The sequence below is a fragment of the Anabas testudineus genome, chromosome 6 (genome assembly GCF_900324465.2).
Source record: "Anabas testudineus chromosome 6, fAnaTes1.2, whole genome shotgun sequence".
NCBI classification, from domain to species: Eukaryota; Metazoa; Chordata; class Actinopteri; order Anabantiformes; family Anabantidae; genus Anabas; species Anabas testudineus.
This window is the reverse complement of record NC_046615.1, coordinates 12,109,471-12,130,460: the sequence shown is the minus strand read 5'-3', so window position 1 is coordinate 12,130,460 and position 20,990 is coordinate 12,109,471. Positions and strand designations below refer to the sequence as shown.

General features: G+C 44.0%; 1 protein-coding gene and 1 long non-coding RNA gene across 4 annotated transcripts; one reads left to right on the top strand and one right to left on the bottom strand.

The window, feature by feature from the left end:
- Positions 1–10: 10 nt before the first annotated feature.
- LOC113165921 lies at positions 11–2,937 on the bottom strand. Of its 2 annotated transcripts, XR_003299136.1 has the most exons (3): positions 2,765–2,937; positions 2,539–2,655; positions 11–1,024 (listed from the first exon to the last, which is right to left on the bottom strand). It is a non-coding gene; the product is annotated as an uncharacterized LOC113165921 (long non-coding RNA). The 2 variants fall into 2 exon arrangements; XR_003299135.1 differs by having other exon boundaries at positions 2,539–2,937.
- On the top strand, positions 1,969–19,166 carry LOC113165920 (zinc finger homeobox protein 3-like). 2 transcript variants are annotated; one of them, XM_026365729.1, is made up of 11 exons: positions 1,969–2,386; positions 4,667–6,368; positions 6,455–6,993; positions 7,168–7,381; positions 8,037–8,144; positions 8,248–8,381; positions 8,526–8,636; positions 10,171–10,333; positions 10,497–15,208; positions 15,311–15,973; positions 16,090–19,166. In XM_026365729.1, exons 2-11 carry the CDS (start codon positions 4,703–4,705, stop codon positions 16,204–16,206), a joined length of 8,427 nt encoding a protein of 2,808 aa, XP_026221514.1. In that variant the 5' UTR covers positions 1,969–2,386; positions 4,667–4,702; the 3' UTR covers positions 16,207–19,166. The 2 variants fall into 2 exon arrangements, with proteins under 2 accessions (XP_026221514.1, XP_026221513.1); XM_026365728.1 differs by having other exon boundaries at positions 8,245–8,381.
- The last annotated feature ends 1,824 nt before the right edge of the window (positions 19,167–20,990 follow it).

The window sequence follows — 20,990 nt, the reverse complement described above, 5'->3', positions numbered from 1 at the left end:
CTGAGCCAAATACGTTTTTATACAACTTTATTAACAGGTTTTTATTTTACATGTCTAAAAGAAAAAATGTTTTTGATAGGTTATAAATACAGCTACTACAGTTTAATGCGTATACAGCTCATAGACAGCAGATTTCTACTGTTTTAGCTTTAATGATAATTTCACCATTTAAATTTTCTTTTTAAACATATAAAGGCAAGGATGCACACACACACACACACACACACACACACACACACACACACACACACACACACACACACACACACACACACACACACACACACACTACAGTGACAGTAGTAGCAAATAGCATATATTTCAGAGACAACAGAGCAGTCTGTGATTTGTGTTTTGTGATAATCTTCACTCTTTGCTTTGGTGGCATTTGCCAGACAGACGATCACTCTTAACGTTGTCAACTCGTAAAATAATTATAGGATGTAGTTCAGTCGTAGGCCACATCATGTATGTTTTATATATTTATAGTTGCACAACTGTGGTTTGAACGAATCAAATCAAACCAAACCAAACCAGGACACACCTAAATTAAAATGTCAGTACACTCCAATATAACGAAATATCATTAATATTGAAATAGCATTAATATTAACGCTGTTAATATTTCGTTCTGGCCTTGTAGTGCGGTTATTTTATACAACACCCAGCTGATAATGCCCTTCTGCATTTCATACTATAGCTTTTTAACCTCCTTTGGAAATGTTAGAATAGTATTTTCCTTCCCCCCCCACAAGGACCTCTTGCTACAACCCTGTCATATGTTTCTAAAACAGTATTTATAAAATTCTTAAATAAGAAGGAAGTCAGCTTTGACAATCAAAGCCTAATAAAGAAAGCAAAAGATAGCATTTGATCTTACAAATGAATGCAGCTTTCACCTTCTAAAATATGGACGATCGACAGATTGCACATCCAGCGTGAAATTCACAATGGCATTATCATAACAATGGATCCGACTGGCGAGGATGGGATGGCCGGAGCAGCAAAAAACATTAAAGGTCCTCTGTGGTGACAAACATAGGAATGGACACGTCAGTGTATATATATTTATATATATGTATATATATAAATATACATTTGTGTGTGTGTGTTTACATATTATATATATAGGAAGGCCATGTGTGTGTGTTTTTTCACACACATGTAGGCTATGTGTGTTGTTAACCCAATCCTAAATCCTAAAACAATGAAAATGGAATATCTAATTTCAAATTGAACATTTTCTAAGACTCTCTCGCTTCACTATTGATTCACTTCAGCTGTCACTGCTGGACGTGAAATCCCTGAGACCTGGCGAATAGTACGAGCTTCAACTTTTCAGCTGTGGCAGTGAAATCACATCACTTGGACATAAAAAAAAATAAATACATATAAATAATAATAAAATGTAGGTCTAAGACAATGACTGCATTTGCCAGCATTTGAGTGTCTAACCCGTGCTTTCACTCAAACAAAATATCAAAAATAATCTTCCTAAAAATAATCCTCCAGGGCCTTGAACTGTGTTTGATCCATGGTAGTGAATCACTGTCGGTGGTGTCGCATTGTTTTCTAGCATCACAACAAAACAAGTAAAAGGCTATTGGTATTAAATGCTTTTAAAAAAAAAATCAATATTGATTTTATTTTTTACATTATATATTTTTTTATTTTTATGCATTTTTGTTTCAACTAGAGTTTTTCCTGCTACGTTGTTTCCACTCTAAATGATCAGAGAATCGGAGATTTAACAATAAGATCCATGTAGTCTAAAATGACAGGCTATTGTTGCACATATTCATCCCTACAACCTGGTTTCTGAATAAAATAAAAACGTTTCAGCTGTAATTTTTCGCACTTTTTAAAAATGATTTTCCTCTCCCCGGTGTCTTCTCTCCGCAGCCTCCTCCTCCTCCTCCACCCTCCTCCTCCTCCCTCTCCTCTCTCCTCCCTCCTCCCTTCCTCTCTCTTTCTCTCTCTCTCGCGGAATCCTATTGATCCAAACGGGCTAATTAGCGGTGTCTGCGCAATTATGCACATGCGCACTGGGCGTAATCTCAGCCATTTTTTGAAGGAAACTAATTAGCAGGAATAAAGAGCCAAGTGTTTTTCCCCCCACAGTGATCAGAACTCATTCTACCTCTGGAGCTCGCACAAACCCCTCCGTCCCCTATCTTCTGTTTACTACAGCCTATATGTAGCTTTAATTACACTGTTGTTTCGTAACAACTTGGACTCCGCTGCTCCCTCTTCCCATTTTCTCCTCCTGGCTCCGTAAAAACGCAGAGGATCATTCATAAGGAATGAGTGGGCTCTCTACGCGACTGTTTTCTGGACTACTACACATTCAGCGTACGGAGCTTTGTACCAGAGCCTCTGCAGAAATGTAAGTGTGCCATTTGTTTACGATATTAAAGGGAGCTGCAAGGAAGGCGACCCGGTAGCAGGGAGGAGGAGGAGGGGGGTGTTTGGCCAGTGCAGCTTGTAAGTCGCACAGATCGCGCTTGATTTTGTTGAAATGTTGGTGGATTGAGTCACCTGTTACTGGATAGTGGAGGCGATCACTCGTAGGTTTCGCTGAATCGGAGTGTGGTACGGTGCGGTCCACTGTAAACAAAGGCTGAACTAGTCTGTAGGCTGACTGTTGGCCAGCGGCTAGACAACACACAGAGACAGGGAGTGAACTCTTCAATCCGGTTTTCCCAAACAGCCCTAGCTCCTCGTATGTCCCAGAAAAAAAAACCCTAAAACACTGTGTAGTTACCTGGAGAATGGAGTATCCACTGGGTCCTCACGCAAAAACATATGCGTTAAAAAGAGTCTTTGTCCACGTCCAGCTCTACTAGTCCAGCTCCTACAATGCCAAAACGCATTTTCCTAAAATACAGCCACATAACTCCACTCTCTGTCTCTTTCTCTCTCGCCATTCTCCCTTCACACCCTTGTCTCTCCTTTCTCTCTCTTGTCAACACACACACACGCACGCACGCACACACACACACACACACACACACAAACAAGGTAGGGATTTAGGGAATAGCCCACACCTTTGTATAAATGGACCCAATTTCATATTGCAAAATGTGGCTGTACCCCTAATAACAAACACGTCTTATTGTTTTCAAAAAGTTCTAATAAGTTTAATTCCATGTGCTTTAATTGACATGATCAGAATCAGTTCACTGTGCACAACAGAACGTACACACACATTGTTAAATGATGGCTTCCCGCACTTGTGATCAATAGAGAGCCAGGAATGCTTGTATAAATAGTTACATTGTCGATAGACCCAGGTTATTGATTGCAGTGTAAATGAAAATCTTTATCAGATTAGAGACTGTTCTCAGCTGCTGGCAGGCAGGCTCGACCCTTCAGCGCTCTCAGGCAGGACAGTGGACAGCTGCAGTGGGCAAGGGTCCGTGGCCTGTGACATAAACACAGTACATTAAAGCACGATCAGAGTGCAGCTATGAGCCATATATTTTTAAGCTGCAGAGCTGGTGGAGAGTGGGGAGGGGGGCGGGGGGTGGCTACAGGAGAGAGGGAGAGGAGAGAGAGGGTGTTAAAGAAGCAAGAAGAGGAGGGGGTTGGTTGGTTGAGGGAGAAGGTGAAAGGGTACATTAAGGTCTCTCCTTGATTAAAAAAAGGTCAGTAATGAGATTGTGGGACACACACAGTAAGTGAGTTGTATCTGTCTCATCTGGCGTCCATCTGTCAGACACAGAAGAGAAGGAGATGCCCGCTTCATTTATTTTCTTTCTGAAGCCTCGGTAGCAATGCATGATTCAGAGTGTTTCTAAAAACATTGCTCAATTTTGGAAATGATCATCAGATTATGAAATCTTTAGAATGACTAGTACATTATAAAATAACACTGCCTTTTGCTAGTTTTATTAAAAACCAACTGACTCCAAAAGCCGAGGAAATGCTGTCTCAAATATGCAGTTTTTTCCACACAACACTACATCATTGGCTGTAAAGTAATGGCATATAAAGTTTCAGTTTATTACAAAATGGAATTAAATGTTTGAATGGTAATTGTTGCCTTAGTTGTAGGTGTTGTTTCACAGTGACATGTAATAAATAAACAGGGGATGTATGCAAAGAATTGTTGTTTCAGGCTAAATTGGATTAGATGGGTGTTTATTATACTGTGCACCCGTTGTGTTTTCACTATGTGTTATAAAATGGCTTATGCTATACAGAGATTCCACTGCCAATATCTCTGCTAATATGCAGCAAAAGATGTAGAGCCTGATACACTGGCTTTAAAAACTGCTCTTTTATCCGCTTTTATCTAAGTGTGGTAATTTAGTGGAAGCCCTTTAGCTAAGAAGCATTCAGTTCTTTATTTAATCCTATCCCCTGAGGAATATTATAGACCTCCTGCGTAGCCTTTACCCGCATTCCTCTACCTAGTTTAGCGCTCATGCTATTGATTTTCCCATTAAGGGCTAACACTAACCCCTGAGTAACCAGGGTATGTATTGCGCACTGTGAAGGCTGTATTGAACAGATGCTATCCAGGGACTCTAATCAATGGCCTCCATTGTTATGCAATATTATTTACATGACTCATGTATTTAATTTTCTCCTGTTTTTTTTCTCCTTTGCTTCTATTTCTGTCTCTCCCGCTCTCTTCTTTCTCTATATCTGAAACACACAGGTGGGGTAGTAATGCGTGGCAGCTGTAGCCTCTGGTATGGACAGCAGTGAGGGAGGAGGAGGGGATGGAGGGGGAGGAGAGGAGAGAGATGTTGACCTCAGTCCTCAGGCTTTATCTCTTCCTCTCCTGACCCTGGCGGTCATTCCAGAGCAGGGGTCATCCTCTCATACCTCAGCCATGGCCCCTGCCAATGAGCCCCTGACCCTGCCTCAGCAGGAGGAGGAGGGTGCAGAGGGGTCCTGGTCTAGAGAAGAGACCGAGGGAGGTGAGCAGAAAGAAGGAGGACAACATTCACAGGAGAATGGAGTGTGTCAAATGCAGGGGATGAAGAAAGACTTTGGGGAGGGATATTTGTCAGGGCCAAGGAAGGAAAATGGGGAAGTACATGTAGGTGTGGGGGCGGCGTCAGTTATAGGGGGCCTCACAGCAGCCCTTAGCAAAAGAGGCAGAGAGGAGGAGAAGGAAGAGGAGGAGGCCATCTCAAACCAAAGCCAAACCAAATCCAAATGTTCTTTATTACCTCAACAGAGCCAGCACAGCTCTTCTTCCAGCACTGCAAAGACCAGTGGCACACTCAACAGCAAAATAGCCACCTCTCCAAAGCCCTCCCACACTCCTTCCACGTCTCCAAAGCCCTCCCCTTTTCTTTCCGCCTCTCCAAAGCACTTCAGTTGTCCGTCCTCCTCTTCTGCCCTGCTGAGCGAGACAGAGGTAAAAGACATTAAGGGAGATCAGGGCTGGATTTCTGGGTTTCCTCAGAGCTTTAAATCCCAGCAGTATACTCTGGCTTTTCCACTGGCAGGTACGGAGCCTGTCAGTACACCTGCTGAGGATGACGGGCCGGCAGGGGTTCCTCACTCTTCCATTTCCAATGGAGATGGTGCCAAAGCTCCAGAACCAAATGACAGCCAGCTAGACACAGAGGTGGATGACGAGAGAGACAAAGACGAAGAACACAAAGAAGATGTCATTAAAAACCTCAACCAAGACCTCTCTCCTAATTCACTGACTAGTCACATGACCATAATGCACTCACGCAATTCCTGCAAGACCCTGAAATGCCCCAAGTGTAACTGGCACTACAAGTCCCAGCATACACTGCAAGTCCACATGAAAGAGAAACATCCAGAGACAGGAGGCCAGTGTGTGTGTGGCGCCTCTGGGGGACAGTGTGTGTGTGGCGGTGCAGCACGAGGTGTGTGTGGATATTGCAGTTCGGGGAAACCCCATCCTCGCTTGGCCCGTGGTGAAACCTACGCCTGTGGCTACAAGCCCTACCGCTGCGAGGTGTGTGACTATGCTACCTCATCAAAAGGCAACCTCAGCATACACATGCAGTCGGATAAACATCTTAATAACGTTCAAAACGGGGGACATTCGAATGGCCACATGCACACTTCTCACATTACCAACAGCAGCTCTTCCACCGGCCCCACGGTGGATGAGCAGGCATACAAGCACCCGCTCTCTATTCCTGCACCTGCTAACCAGCTTGCCAAACTCACACCGCCTGCACACACTCACTCTCACGGTAAGCGGTGGCGATGTGACGTGTGCGACTACGAGACCAGCATTGCCCGCAACCTGCGCATACACACCACCAGCGAGAAACACACACACAACATGCTACGGCTTCAGAGAGGTTACTATCTGTCTCACTGCAGGAGTCTTGCCCCACAGTTTAAACATCTTCAAAACGCTGGTAAGTCATGCATCACATTACTTGCACCGATGTCATCCTATGTCAAATGGGACATTTTAAAAATTCTTACATGGCTTCTCTTTTAGGTGCTGAGCTCTCCTTGAACATGCGACTAACCAGTCAACAAATTGCAGAACAGCCCGTCACCCTTGGTTCAACACTGACTCCCTCTCCATCACCCTCTCCCTCTCCCCCTCCAGCCCCCTCACTGTCCCCCACTGGAACCCTCTCCCAGGGTGTGTTTCAATGCCTTGTCTGCTCTTGCTTTTCATCCGACAGCTTAGAGTTTGTAGAGCAGCATCTCAACACCCCTCGCTCTTTGCCCCAGTCTGAGTGGTGCTCCCTAGTCGCTGGTGGCTGCCACTGCAGACTGTGCGGTTACACCACCCCGCTGAGAGCAAACTTCTCCTTGCACTGCCAGACTGACAGACACCGCACCAGGTACCAGCTTGCTGCTCACCTCCAGGAGGGTGGAGACAGGGGTCAGGAGGGTGCTGCCCTTATTGCTAAGGGCAACCCTGTCCAGCTGAGGTGCAACTTGTGCGATTATGTGACCAGCAGTTTGGAGAAGCTACGAGGACATTCTCTCAGTTCACATCATGAGTCCAGCATCCGTGTTTACAGAGTCAGTACAGCCTCAAATATAAACCCTTCATTTTAAGATATTTAAAAAAAATGTATAAATATAAAAATGGATTTAGCAATTTATGTTAAATATACCATATTAAAAACTGTTCACTACATTGCCCAATAATGATAATTTAATTTTTTTTCTGTCTTTTCTACCTCGTGTCTTTAGTTTCTGCAGCAGTATGATAGTGAGGTTGATGGAGGATCATGGCTGTTCCATTGTCTCTTATGCAACCACTCCTCCTCTACTAAACTCCAAGTACTGAAACACAGTCAAACTCCAACCCATCAGCAGAGGGAAAGGCTTCTACAGCTGCAGCCGCTGAGCGGAGAGGAGCTGGCAGCCATTTTTACCATCAGGAAATGCCCTAATAGTGTCACAGGTGAAAAGATGATCCGTGTGGGTGGTGGGTTTGATTTCATGTTGCATGTGCTTTTCGACATCAGAGAGCCGACAGGAGATTAAGATGAAAAGAGTGAGAAAATGACTAATGGCTGTTGCTGTGATATTGATCACTTAAATTGATTAGTCGATTCACATCCTTGTTACATGCCCAATCACCCCTGACAACAGCTAACTAGCACCTGCTAATCAATGAACCAGTAGAAATCCAGTCGGCATGATTGGGTGGAGGTGGATACCAGTCACCAGTCTGTGCACAATAAAACATGGAGCTTACATTGTCTGGAGTGAGAGAACTGCCAACTCCAAAAGAAGTAGTTCAACAACTTAATTAAGTCTTTCCTGTGGTTTGTCTCTGAGCGGATTAAGACTTATCGAGGTGAACTGATGTAGTGTAAGTCCATATTACCTCTACTCCACCTCTAAGAGGAGAATCTAATGGAGAATCAATATTTGATCAATGGTGTTATGGAGACAAGCAAAGAAGAATGAAGTGTGGTGTAAAGACATTGGTCTTATTTCGAGAATAATAGAAACTACGGTTGCTGTGATAGTTTGATAAAACTATAGAAGATATTATACATACATATACTGTATATATGCGTGACAAAAGTATCTATTTCGTCACCTCCCAGGAGAGCTCAGTGAGGATATGGAAACTTCTAGTGACTCCACCACTGATCCTTTGGAAACAACCAAAGACACATGCAACCTAGGGGTGAAGCAGACTTCTGAGGAGACGGGTATGGTCAGCATGTTCTACAGCACATTTCATTATTTAGTATGTTATATGCAAAGTACAAATCAATGGATTACATTTTCACACAATTGTTTTATTCAAAGAAGAAACTAAGGGGGAAGAGAGAGTAAAGATGGAGTCGTTGCCCTCGGTCAAGCGTCCGTCATCTGGATGTGGGGATATGGAAAACACCATCTCAACCAAACGCCCCAGAATTCACCAGCAAACTAAGAACCAGCAGGTGAGCAGTGGATGCAAACTAGAATAAACTAATTATGTCAATGTACATGTACATTGTTACAAAGTAAGTAAAGTCTATGCTCTTACTCTTACTGTAATGCAATTAAAGACATAATGGACCTTTTTTTCCCCTCTTCTCTCTTAGTCTGTCCAGTGCCCTTTGTGTCAGGTTAAACTCTCATACATACACCTTCGGCAGCATCTCACACACGTGCACAGCGTGGCACAGGACTGTGTAGACAAGCTCATCAGCGCAGTAAGTGTATGAAAGTGTGTATTTGTTGTATTTGCGTTCATCCCGAAGCAACAGAAAACGAGAAGCCAGAGCGATGGGGGATGGGGGAGAGTGAAATGTAGGGAGACAATTCCATTAAGAAGGCACCAGAGAGAAAGGCAGCGCTTTTTTAATGCATGTTTAAGTAGCTCCCCGCTATCATCTTTGATGCAGCCGAGCATTCTGTGTGTATGTGTATACGCGACTTTTAGAGTGGAAGAGAGAGGGTTTGACTGAGTGAGTGAGGGAAAAGCCAGTCTTTCTATAATGCATGTTTAAGTAGCCCTCTATTACCAGAAGTGCAGTCAAGCTAAAAAGGGGCCCCCATGCTTTTTACTGTGTCTCTCCAACTAACAAAGACTGGTCATCTATCCACATCACCATCCTCCATCTCCCTGGCCTGTATGCTAAGTGGCCTTTGTCTCTTGCTCTCTTCGCCTCCACTTCACTGACTGCTTTTCACCCTTTCTCCCCTTTGCTGTCCCTCCCTCCCCCCTCCAGCTAGTCCTATCATTCCTATTCTGCAATCTCTGTCCTTGCCCCTCCCTCTGTCTCTCCCAAGCTCTCTCTCAATTTCTTATGCGTTACCCCTCCCTTACTCACTCTCTCCCCAAAGCATTTTTTTTGTTCATTGCCCCATACTTCCTCCCTCCCTCTCCCTACTCTATCTCTTTTTCATATTCTACACCCCTTAAACCCCCCCCCCCACCCACCACCTCCATCGTCCTCCCTCCCTCCTTCCCCTCCCTCCCTCCCTCACTCTCTCTGATAGTAATTGAGGTTCATTAATTCAGACTGAGGTGATGATGGCCATTATGTACCTAGCTTTCCAATTATGCTCTCTAGATTAAGCCTGACCTTCAGTTTTCTCTACTGTGTGTGTGTGTGTGTGTGTGTGTTTATGCATGTGTGTGCTTGTTCCTCTCCTTCTCTCTTATGAAGCTGTTACGCAGAGAAAACTCTTGTCATGTAAATCTCATCTTTAGCTGTCTGTCCTTTCCTTAGGGTAGCTAGCTGTTCGGATAGATATAGTATTTGCTCTCAGTGCTTGAAGCTGTGGAGATGGAGGTTTTCTATATGAAGAATGATTTAAAATAAATTCATTATTCACCTCAGTAAAGTTTTATTAAACCCTTGGGGCATGTAGGAGGGTGTCGCAGGAGCTGAAGGGCAGACCCACATGTCTCAACCATATACACTTATTACCAAATTAATGTGCTAGCTGCATATACTGCTGTGCAGGCAGGTGCAAGATTTAACGATACACTTACAAATGCACGCTTTAATGTTTTATGATATTGGGACAGGGAACGCAGGCACTTCATGTTTATACATCTTGAGATTTGCTTGCTGTTATGCTGTACAATTAAACATGTTTTATTCATAATGTTGGATTAGGAAAATATGGTAATATCCCACATTTCCTTTATTACGAAGTGGAAAATCAACACTGAGTGTAGCTGGTAATAAAACCGACAAAGACCAAAGAAGACTGATCATATTTTCTTTGTATTAGGTCGCACCATCCATGGAACAACCACAGCCTGAGCTGGAGACAGAACTACAGACAGATTTGCGAATAGATGATGCTCAGAGAAATAAAACCGCCAAGAATAACAATGCAAATTGTTCAGACACTGCTGATTCCATTAAGTCAGCGGATTCAAAGAAAAACAAAGGTTGGTGTAGAACGCATGATAAAACTAAAACCAAAAATCTTACATTAATCAAGGAGAATAAATACTAAATCATGGCATGTTAATTTTGGACGTCTTAGCTTAATGTCATTGTAAAAAAAAATAAAAATGATAATTTATATTTTTTGTGTGTTTTGCATTTTAGTGGAGAACACTGAGGGAGATGTAGCCGCACCCAAAGATGTCACAGCTCTACTTACCCCACCCCTAGAAGAAAACACCACTCACCCTTCCAATGGCAGACTCGCTCCTCAGTCCCCAACTCAGATTTCCCCCTCCTCACCACCCACCTCCCCAACCAGTGATCCCCCTCCCCTTTCGGATCGCCATGGTTACCGGTTTCGTTGCAGCAGGTGCAGCCTGGCGTTTCCCACTCAGGAGAAACTCCAGCTGCACTGGCAGTACCATGCCATGAGGGCGGCGACAGAGTGCCCCCTCTGTTCTAGACAATGCCGCAGTCAGGAGGCCCTGCAGAGACACATGCAGAACACACACTCACAGCTGGACAACACACAGGGGCAGAATACGCTCATACAGCCTCAAACTGCACAATACATGGAGCAAAATAAGAGTTCAGTTCAACAGGAGTTTAGTTTATCCCCTCAAGTTGGTCAAGAAGCAGGAGAGGGTGAAGAAGACGAAGAGATGGAGGAAGAAGCGCTGTGTACAGAGGGGAAGGAGGAAAAGGAAGAAGTTGAAATTAAAGAAAAGGACATGGTTAGTGAAGTTAAGGATAGCGAGGAGGATTCGACTGAGATGGAGAAAGAGTCAAATGAAGAGATCACATCAGAAGCTAGTTCCAACTCTCTTGTTAAAAAGAACTCAAATCCAACAATGGATCGGTATCTGGATCCATCCAGGCCCTATAAATGTACCATATGTTCTGAGTCTTTTACTCAGAAAACCATTCTTCTGGTCCACTATAACTCAGTCTCCCATCTCCATCGGGCCAGGCGAGCACTGCAGGACTCTGGCTCCAGTGTTGCTGCTGCAGAGGCTCCCCGTGGCTCAGATTCTAGACCTTACCGCTGCCGACTGTGTGGAGTGGGCTATAGCCAGAGCTCAACACTGGACATACACCTTCGCTCGGTCCTTCATCAAACCAGAGCACGTGCTGCCCAGAACTCGGCCCCACAGAACCCATCATCTAGTGTAGCTGTTCCAGTGTCAATCCCCACAACTGCTACCCAGGCTGCTACCAGCAGAGAAGAAACATCCAAGACTTTGCCTTTCACAAAGAGGGCAGACATAAGCCCATCAACATCTTCAATATTAGGTCCCGGATTGGCATCTGAAGCCCAAGCACTCCTCTCCAACTCATCTGACAGCCAACAGGCTAAAAAGAGAGTGGCAGAACTTCTAGCCTCAAGAAACCAGTTAATGCTAATACAACAACAGCAGTTAGTCCAGGCTCAGGCACAGGCCCAAGCTCAGTTACAACAACATACAGCTCTGCTCCAGTCCCAAGTAATACAACATATTCCCTTAGGCCCAGATAGTCTCCTGAAACAACACTTTTCTCTAGCACCAGACAACTTGCTTTCTTTGCAGCAGCAGCTTCTGCTGCCTTTTTACCTTACAGGAGATATGAAGCTTAACCCAGAGATAGCTCTTAAGATTCCAGACCTAAGTCAAGTAGCATCTGCAAACAGCACTCCAAAAGAACAGCCTAAAGCAGAGGCTAAAAGTAAGTCCCCACCTCAAACAGATGAGAAACAAAACCAGAGACAAAGTTGTAATTTGATAATTAGCCAAACAAAAGATCATGTACAGTGTGAAGAGAAGGTCGAAGCAGTCTGCAGTGCGTCTTCCATCAACCAGACACAAAGAGAATACAGCAATTCTAATATTGATGAAGAAAAAGAAAAAATGCCTCTTTATGCTGTTAAAAATACAAGTTCAAAAGAGGGAACAAATTCCTCTTCCTTAGATCTTCTAGGGTTACAGTGTCCTCCTCCCAGAGTGCCATATGCTGCTGCAAATGGGGAGCCTCTTAGAGCTCTGCTGCAGAGTTATGGCTATGAGTTGGCACTGCAATATACACAGAGTAGACACAGACACCAGCAGCAGATAGCAACCCAAATGATACCAGATAAACAAGAGTGCTCTGATATGAGCAAGACTGAGGTGTGCTCAGAGGAAAGAGTGTTCAGTGAATTACAAGATGGAAAGATAGACAGCTGTAACAAGGATAATAAAATAAAAGGCAATGGAGAGATGGAAAGCTTGCCACCAGAGAAAACAGAAAACAAAAATGAGGAATCTGTGGTCAAAGAGAAAAGATGCTGTGGAGGTGGTGAAAAGTGTGGAGACTGTGGCAAGTTTTTTTCAGATGCCTTGATTTTAAAAAGCCACCAAGAGTACATTCACAGGAGTCTGTTTCCCACAGCTGCTCTGGAGAGGTTTTCCAGAAAATATAGGCTGCAGTATGACCAGATGTACCCCCTTGCACAGTCTAAATCTGGAGAGAATTCAGCTCCTGAATCTACAGCTTCAGCTCCAGCCACATCATCACCATCAGAACCAGAACCAGTTAAGCCTCAAGTTAAAACCTCAGAACTCTCTCCTGGACTCTCTGTTACAGATTCAGTTACAGCTACTGGCATAACGGCAACTGTCCCTGCGTCTTCTCCTCCCTCTCCTTTGCAACTTCAGTTTCCACAAAAAGAGGCATCTATCCCAAGCACATCTGCTACAGTTACTTCTCAGACCACACCCCCAGCTAAGTCTATATCTCTTCCTTTACCTAAAATACCTATGCTCCCTCTGCCCTTATCTCAGCTTCCTATACCCCAACTGTCTATACCTAAGCTTCCACTACCTCCAATTCCTTTTCCTATGGAGCTTCCCCTCCTCTCTCCAGTTGTGATGCAGTCTGTGGCCCTCCAGACCCAACCTTGGATAGACTCAAGCATAAACCCTGACCTGGCAAATCTCTATCAGACTCAACTCAACCCAGCACAACTAGGGCAACTACCACAACTCAGCCCAGCCCTGCTAAGTCAGTCTTCGCAACTCAATCCTGCTGTGCTGGGTCAAGCATCTCAACTCAGCCCTATCCAAACAGGACAGCAGTCTCAAGTCAGCCCAACACTAGTTGAACACCAGCAAGGGAAGAGAACTCGAACACGAATCTCTGAGGAGCAACTGACTGTTCTGAGGAAACACTTTGATATCAACAGCCTCCCCAGTGATGAAGAGATCAACAAGATGTCTGCACTGTCTGGTCTGCCTCATAAAGTCATCAAACACTGGTTCCGCAACACCCTATTTAAAGAGCGCCAGAGAGACAAGGACTCCCCTTACAATTTTAACAACCCCCCAACCACAGCCCTGGAGGAGTCCAGGGAGGAAGTGACACAAAACCAGCCTCTGACACTTTCTCCATGTTCTCTGTCCCCAAGCCTCCCGGCCAACACCTCCTCACAATCCCAGACAACAGATCTCCAAAGAGGAGAGATCCATAGGGGCAGGCGCTCTTCTCGAACCCGCTTCACTGAGCAACAGCTGGAGACCCTGCAGGAGGTGTTTGAAGCCACTCCCTACCCCAGAGAAGAAGAGTATGACAAATTGTCTGCTCTGTTGTCTCTTCCTAACAGAGTAATTGTTGTTTGGTTCCAAAATGCACGACAGAGAGCACGAAAAAATCAAGAACGGGGGACAGATGATGGATTTGAAGGGAAGAACCAGCTTGACAACATTCAGAGACAAAGAAATGGTCTTTCTAAGAATGGAGATGATGATAATGAGGATAATAGCTGTGGGGATGAAAGACAAAGTGACTCTCAGAATGAAAACTCCATGGATCTGACATACGAATATTACACCAACCCGGACTCACCTGTCCTTGATGATCACTGCACTGAAAAGGAGAATCTGACTGCCAAAGGTGAACCAACACCTGTTACCAGGAAACTAGAAGATAAAACAATTTCTCCTCAGGCTAACAAGAGCCCAATTCAAAGTGAGATTTCAGATGCAGAGAGTCAGCACAAGGAAGTTGTCCAAGCCATGAAAACAGGGTCATCTCCACAACCTGAGCGTAAGAAGCAGCCAGAAATTATTCAAGAAAAATCTGAACCTTGCTCTTCCTCCTCCTCCTCACAAACGGTACCCACTATCCTGTCTGTGTCACACTCCAGCCAAGGGCATACACACAGCCCTCCCTCTGATCCATCTCTTGAACAGCTTGCAGATGAATCATCTGGCCTCCATTCTGCTCCAGAGTCTGAAAATAGCCACAGTCAGCTTTCAGATTCTAACTCTGGCCTGTCCACTGAAACCCAGCCACAAAACCAACTCCAAACCCAGGCTCAGTTTCAGTGCAGCTTCTGTCCAGTGTCCCTGCCGTCATTCCAGCTGTGGCAGGACCATCAGACCAGGCACCTCCTGGCAGCTCAGTCCCAGGTCCAACTCCTCCACTCCGGCTTTACAGACCGAACTTTGCCTTACATGATGCTCCACCCCAACCACACTCTAATGGCCAGCCAAATGCTTTCAGGTGCAATGTCTCAGATGCACCCTAATCCCACACATCCCATGATTCCACACTTGAATAGCATCCAAATTAAGAACACACTCTCTGATCACTCCAGCAACACCCTCACCAGCCTTTCTCAAAGTTCCCTGACACCCATGAAGCAGAATACAAAGATTATATCAGAGACCAGTTTTGAAGCCCAAAGGGGTGGTAGAGAGGTTGAGGAAGAGCAAAGAAGGGATAAGCGTCAGAGAACCACCATCACCCCAGAACAGCTTGAAGTGCTGTATCAGCGTTACAGCTTGGACTCTAACCCGACCCGAGGAGTACTGGAAAGCATTGCACGAGATGTGGGCCTCACAAGACGTGTGGTTCAGGTATTTTAAGAATGTTTTTTTGCTTATACACTTTATGTGAATGATTGGAGACTGTGCACTGTGTATTTCAAACTGTAAAACATACTGGTCTTTTCTTCACAGGTCTGGTTTCAGAACACTCGAGCCAGAGAGAGAAAAGGTCAGTTCCGGTCAATGGGACCAGGATCCAGTTTTAGCTTGGGTTTGAACCACCTACGCTGTCCATTCTGTAGGGCTCTTTTCAAGGTAAAGAGTGCTCTAGATGCCCATATGAGGTCGCGCCACTGGGCAGAGGCTGAAAGAGCAGGCTACAACTTATCGATGAGTAATGGAGCCAGTGGGCAGATTGGGGTGGCTATGTCATCTGTCATGGATAGGCCAGGCCCATCCATCTCCTCGAACCCTTTCCCAAAACCTGGCTATGTCGTCCGCAACAAAGAGTCAACTGGGCCATCTGTGACCACTTTGTCTTCAACCACTGATTTGAACAACCCAGAGGAGGATGATGACTATGAGGAAGATGGTGAGGAGTACTTGTGTGAGGAGGGTTCCAGTATGGCTGAGCAAGGGTCTCCTAGTCCTGAGGGATCTGGGGGTCCAAGCTCAGATTGGGGTGAAACACAAACTCTGCAGCAGCACCACCATCAGCAGCAGCGCCAAAGGACACAGATGAGCCACTTCCAGGTACTCCAGCTCAGAGACTTCTACAGGAACCATCGTACACCTAACCGCCATGAGTGCGAGGCACTCGGCCAGGAGTTGGGGCTGCCCCATCGTGTGGTCCAGGTAAAAGTTTCAAATACTGAAGAAATAATAAAATGCAGTTTGATTTGCTTTTGTTGAAATTTAAATCAACCACATCAGTACAAGAGCTGAATGTTTATTCATATCAATTTTCACAGGTGTGGTTCCAGAATGCCAGAGCCAAGGAGAAGAGGGCCAGGAGCCTGAGCTCCGACTCCGCAGAGAGGGAGCAGGCAGAGCTCTCTGCTGGGGCAGGGGAGAGAGACAGAGCTTAGAGAGGCAGACAAAGGTCCCTTTGCTTCATTCTGCTAATTCTCCCCCAAAACCCCTGCTGCACCTGCCGTCACCCTCTACACATATATCCTGTCCACTTTGCTGCCAAAACTGTAACCTGAACACCCCAAAGATTCAGAGCCACAGTGGCCCAAAGAGAAACTCTTTCAACTGAAAGTAGGAGAGAGCCCAAACCACGACCTCTCTACCACGGCTTTCCTCTTTTCCATTTTGTTCATAAACTCTTCCCTGGTCTGTCCATTCTTGTTGAAAAGAGCTCCTCTCCCTATTCCGTCAGACACCTTATTTCAACCAAACATCACCTTGATAAAAAACCAACCAGATGCCACAGAGGCCAAAGAGCATTCTCCAAGTATGTGACCTCACTGCCCAGCTAGACCTGCAGTCTACCTCTCAGTCTGCATGACAGACTCACAGTGGGCCCTCCACCAGTGCTAGATGACTAGCTGTGTAGCATGTAGTGCCAGTCTCTACAAGGCTGGAAAAGAAATTGTCAAAGAGATTTTAGTGTAAATAGAGAGTTCCAAAAGATAAACTTGAAAAAACAAAAACAAACAAAGCTGTTAACAGTGGCGAAGAAGAAGAAGAAGAAGAAGAAGAAGAAGAGGAGGAGGAGAAAAAAAAAAACAGAATAATATCCTTGAAATAAATGGAGGTATTCGCATAGAGCTTTTGTAAAGACTGACTCAGATTCCAAAGCTCGTAACCAAAATTTTACATGTCTGTGGATTTAATTTCAACATGTTTGTTGTCAATAACAAACTGCAGAGCCGACGTCTGTATGGTGAAGGGGTGAGATCTGCAGCTGGCATAGGTAAGCAGAGAACCAATAGACTGATAAGGTGCTAGAATGCAGCTTCCCCCTGCACAAGCCAATGATGAGTCTTCTGTTGTACATGTACACCTTCTATGTTCCTTTAGTGGATAACAGCCCAAATAGCACAGAACGCAAAGGCCAGTTTGTCCTGAGAAGGGTCAAACTATTTTTTTATAGCACTCAACCATTATACTGTATATGAAAACTTTAACCAAACTCAAATTTACATTGTTGGTGTTTAGTAATAGTTTCTTAATATAAATCTTATGGATTGAGATAAACTGTCTTGCTTCAATATGATAGTGTCATGGTTATGAAAAGATTATGACAGCTTTGATATGTTCAGGCAAGGTGACTTACTGCCTTTCTGTTCCATTTGAATATACCAATGGCTTACAAATGTTATGTGATTAATGTAAAGCTTTCTGTGCTCAGGTCAACAGCTCAACATGGCTCTGCTTCAAATGTGATCTTAATACTGCAGTTTTCTGTTTCTAAAACAGAAGAGGCACGGTTTAACCTTTGGACTAGCTATTAACAGATGTGTACAAAAACATCTCCGTATTTCAAAGATCTGAGCTTTTCACCTCTGAGTAATAGATTGTTACAAAAACCTTATTGACACTAAAGTGTTTAATAGTGTGAGGGGTAAATGTACAGTATTTAGCTTTTGTATGGTTGACTCAAGACTTCATTGGATGTTTGAGACATAGCTCCCTTTTCCACTTCCCACAGAAAGGGGGTTACTGCGCAAAGCTGAGAAAAACTTTGGATGTTATTGATGTTATTTTTGTACACTTAATTTATTTCTCCCTACCTACCTGCTTTCCACTCTTCCTCTCTACCTTTCTTCCTCTGTTCGTTTTAAAACCACTCCTTATTCTAACTGTAATAATAATAATATAACAATAATAGCTAAACAATAATTAATGCTTTAAGACAAAAATCCAAAGACGTGATAATACTTTAACCATATGACCTACAAAAATAAGCGCTACTGTTTACTTGACGATGTATTGCTGTTTTTAAAGAAGGAAGGAGTCCCTATATCTAAGCTACTGTTTTCTGCCTCTCATAAGCACACTGGCGACTGTAACCAAAATCCCAAACTAGAGCCATGGCAGTCTGTAATATAGCGGTTAAAGAGTTTTACTTCTCTTGAGAAATGTTGCAGTTTATTTTTCTTTTTCTTTTTTTTTTTTTTTTACCATAGTGTTGAACTTCAGCCCTTAAGGATGTCCAGTTTGCTGCTAATGTACTGTAGTTTCTAATGATACTGTAGAAAGATGCATGCTCTGATCGCTTTACCACTAGGCTTTAATGACTACAAACTGTAATGATACCTGCGATGCTATTGATAAACTGCTCCTCTGTTACTCTGTTGAAAAAAAAAAATGGATAAGTGGGGCTCAATTCCATCAAGTTTGTTTTTCAGTATCCAATAAATTACCCCTACTCAGAAGATAACAATGGATTTCATAATACCAGAAATATTTTTTCAAGCTTCCTGTTTCATAGAAACCTTCTTGGGGCATTAATTTCTTAATACATATGGAGATACTGCATAGCTATTTGAGGGAGTTCAGCCCCAAACCTTCAGCCGGTATTGTGTCAGTCTTTCTGTGTTGCAATGTGTCGAGTCCATTTGTCCAGATGAAACTGACGTTACAGCCAACTTTCCAAAGGATGCAGACTGACTTAACTCTGTCATGTTTTGTTCTTAAACTAACCAATGTTTACGACAATACCAATGAGCTTTCTTCTGTACAGCAATGTGCATTCCAAATACCACAAAGGCAGTTTTTTTTGTATGAGGATTATTTTAAATTTAATTTATCTCGTATTCTCTTGATCTTAGTGACTGTAAGATGTACATATTGGGGTCCTCTATGGTGAAGAGACTCTGTTATCCTTACTGTAGGTAAAAGTATTCTTTTCATTTTTTTCTGGATATGTTGTTGCCATAGTGATGACCAAAAAGATACCTGTGATGTGCACCTGTCCTTATGTCCTGCTCCAGTGGTTTAGCGTGTCTCTATACTCTCCCTCCCCCAGTTCTCCCCTACTGATGTGTGTTTCTCTTCTCTCCCTCCCCGTACTCCACTGAGCTAAATAAAGTCTGCTTTGGTGCATGCTCTGGTCTCATCCCTTTGGTCTAACTGAGAGAAGCCATTTTATGAATGTTGTGGTATGTGAGGGTGTCCGCCTGTCATGTGTTTCATATTCCAGGTTGTATGTTTCGGTGGCGGTGTGTGTCTGGCTAGGAGGCTTTTGATGTGCAACCGTGTGTGCGTAACACAGCAGTGTGTGGAAGGTGTTTGGTGAATGGAGCCATGACCTCTGGGGTCACTTCATTAATTACATCTGTGACATTCAGCCAGATGAGTTTCCTTTGTGACTAAATGATATGATGAATATTAACGACCTTGGATGAATTACACTGCTGCTCCTGCTGCTGCTGATGATGATAATGTGTTTTACGACTCTGGGAGAGAGGGGAGTAAAATTGCACACTACAGCACATTTAGGACACGCACATTTTCATATGGAACATTTCAAAGACCACAGCGTAGGTTTGGCAGAAGAGACTTTTATTATTTTGTTCTTCATGTGCTGTGTCAAACTTTTCAGTGGTCGGTGAGACAACGTGAAGGAGAGGAAAAAGTTGTGCTACAAATATGGGAATGTGTTGTTCATTCAGGTTCTCAAGCACAAGCTGGTAACTGCTCCTTGTTTTCTAGCAGAAAGAGATCCGTTTAATCATTACACAGAAATGCGACAGCAGAAAACAGTCCAGTTGGGCTTGTAGGCATGAGACAAACAAATACAGGGGGAGAACAATGGCAAAGTAACCTCAGAAGAGGGCTTGAGATAGCTTTGTAGCTGATGATAACTATCTAAGAAAGTCATCCTGATAAAGTGATCCCCCACCATTTCTCCTTCTCCCTGTCCTCCCCCTCTTAATCAAATGAGTACTGTGCAGCTGGTGGTGGGGTTGCGGCAAAAAGGGGTACAAGCGTGTGTGTATGTGTGTGTGTGTTGGGGGGGCTTTGAGGGATGGCGTGAAATTATTGCCTGCTGGTGAATATGTGTCGCTGGGGGTAGTGGGGTAGAGTAGAGAAGGGGGTTGGGCTGTGGTGGGCTGGTTGGGGGGGGGGTGTAATGTCATTGCCTGCTGGTGTATCTGTAGTGGGGGCTCATTTAGATTTAGATTGGTTATGTGAGGAGAGAGCTGAAAGGCCAGCTCATGTTTATGCATGAATCCCAAAGCATGCTGCTGTGGTGGAGCCCTGAGTTAAAGAGACAGAGCTGAAATAGATTCTCGCATTTAGACACAGCAGCTCTGCTCCTCTGGATAAGGCTGCAGTCGAAGCTACGCCGTGATATCAGATACATTTCAATCATTGTGTGCGCATCGTTAGACCTATTTGTGGCATTTATCCGTCTGTCTGTGCCTACGTGTGTACATGTAGATAGACAGAATATCCGTTCTAAATGATCTAAATTTACTTTTAAAAATGTGGATATCGCCATCGACTGCTTGACTTTGTCCAGACGACTGGTTTGGTATCCTTCACAGCTGATGTAGAGCTACACATAGTGCACCGGTGCTTCCTACACTACACTCATACACTGAGAATAATCAGTAAATGTCTTTGAAGGAGAGTTTGTTCAGCACTTCATCAGGTATAAAGTGGTTTTTATTTGGAAATGTGGTCCCTATCCATCTTTTAAATGACTTTTTAATGGTCGTCACACCATCCTAATCAATCATTCGGCAGAGCTGGCCTGCAAGCGCAAATACACTCTATTAATAATTCTTACAATCTGCTGCAAAAAACTGAGTATGTGCCTTTTCTAGTCCTGCAAATGAAAAGAAAAATCGGTGCTATCATCTGATTTTTAGACAGACTTGTACCAACCTCTGGCATCGTAATTACAGAGTAC

Bases quoted from the DNA above. Each gene is read 5' to 3' on its own strand.
- LOC113165920 (XM_026365728.1), top strand. From the start codon at position 4,703: ATGGACAGCAGTGAGGGAGGAGGAGGGGATGGAGGGGGAGGAGAGGAG. The intron at 6,994-7,167 runs GTCAGTACAGCC...TCGTGTCTTTAG, and splicing joins CCAGCATCCGTGTTTACAGA to TTTCTGCAGCAGTATGATAG. The intron at 8,145-8,244 runs GTATGGTCAGCA...TTTTATTCAAAG, and splicing joins GCAGACTTCTGAGGAGACGG to AAGAAACTAAGGGGGAAGAG.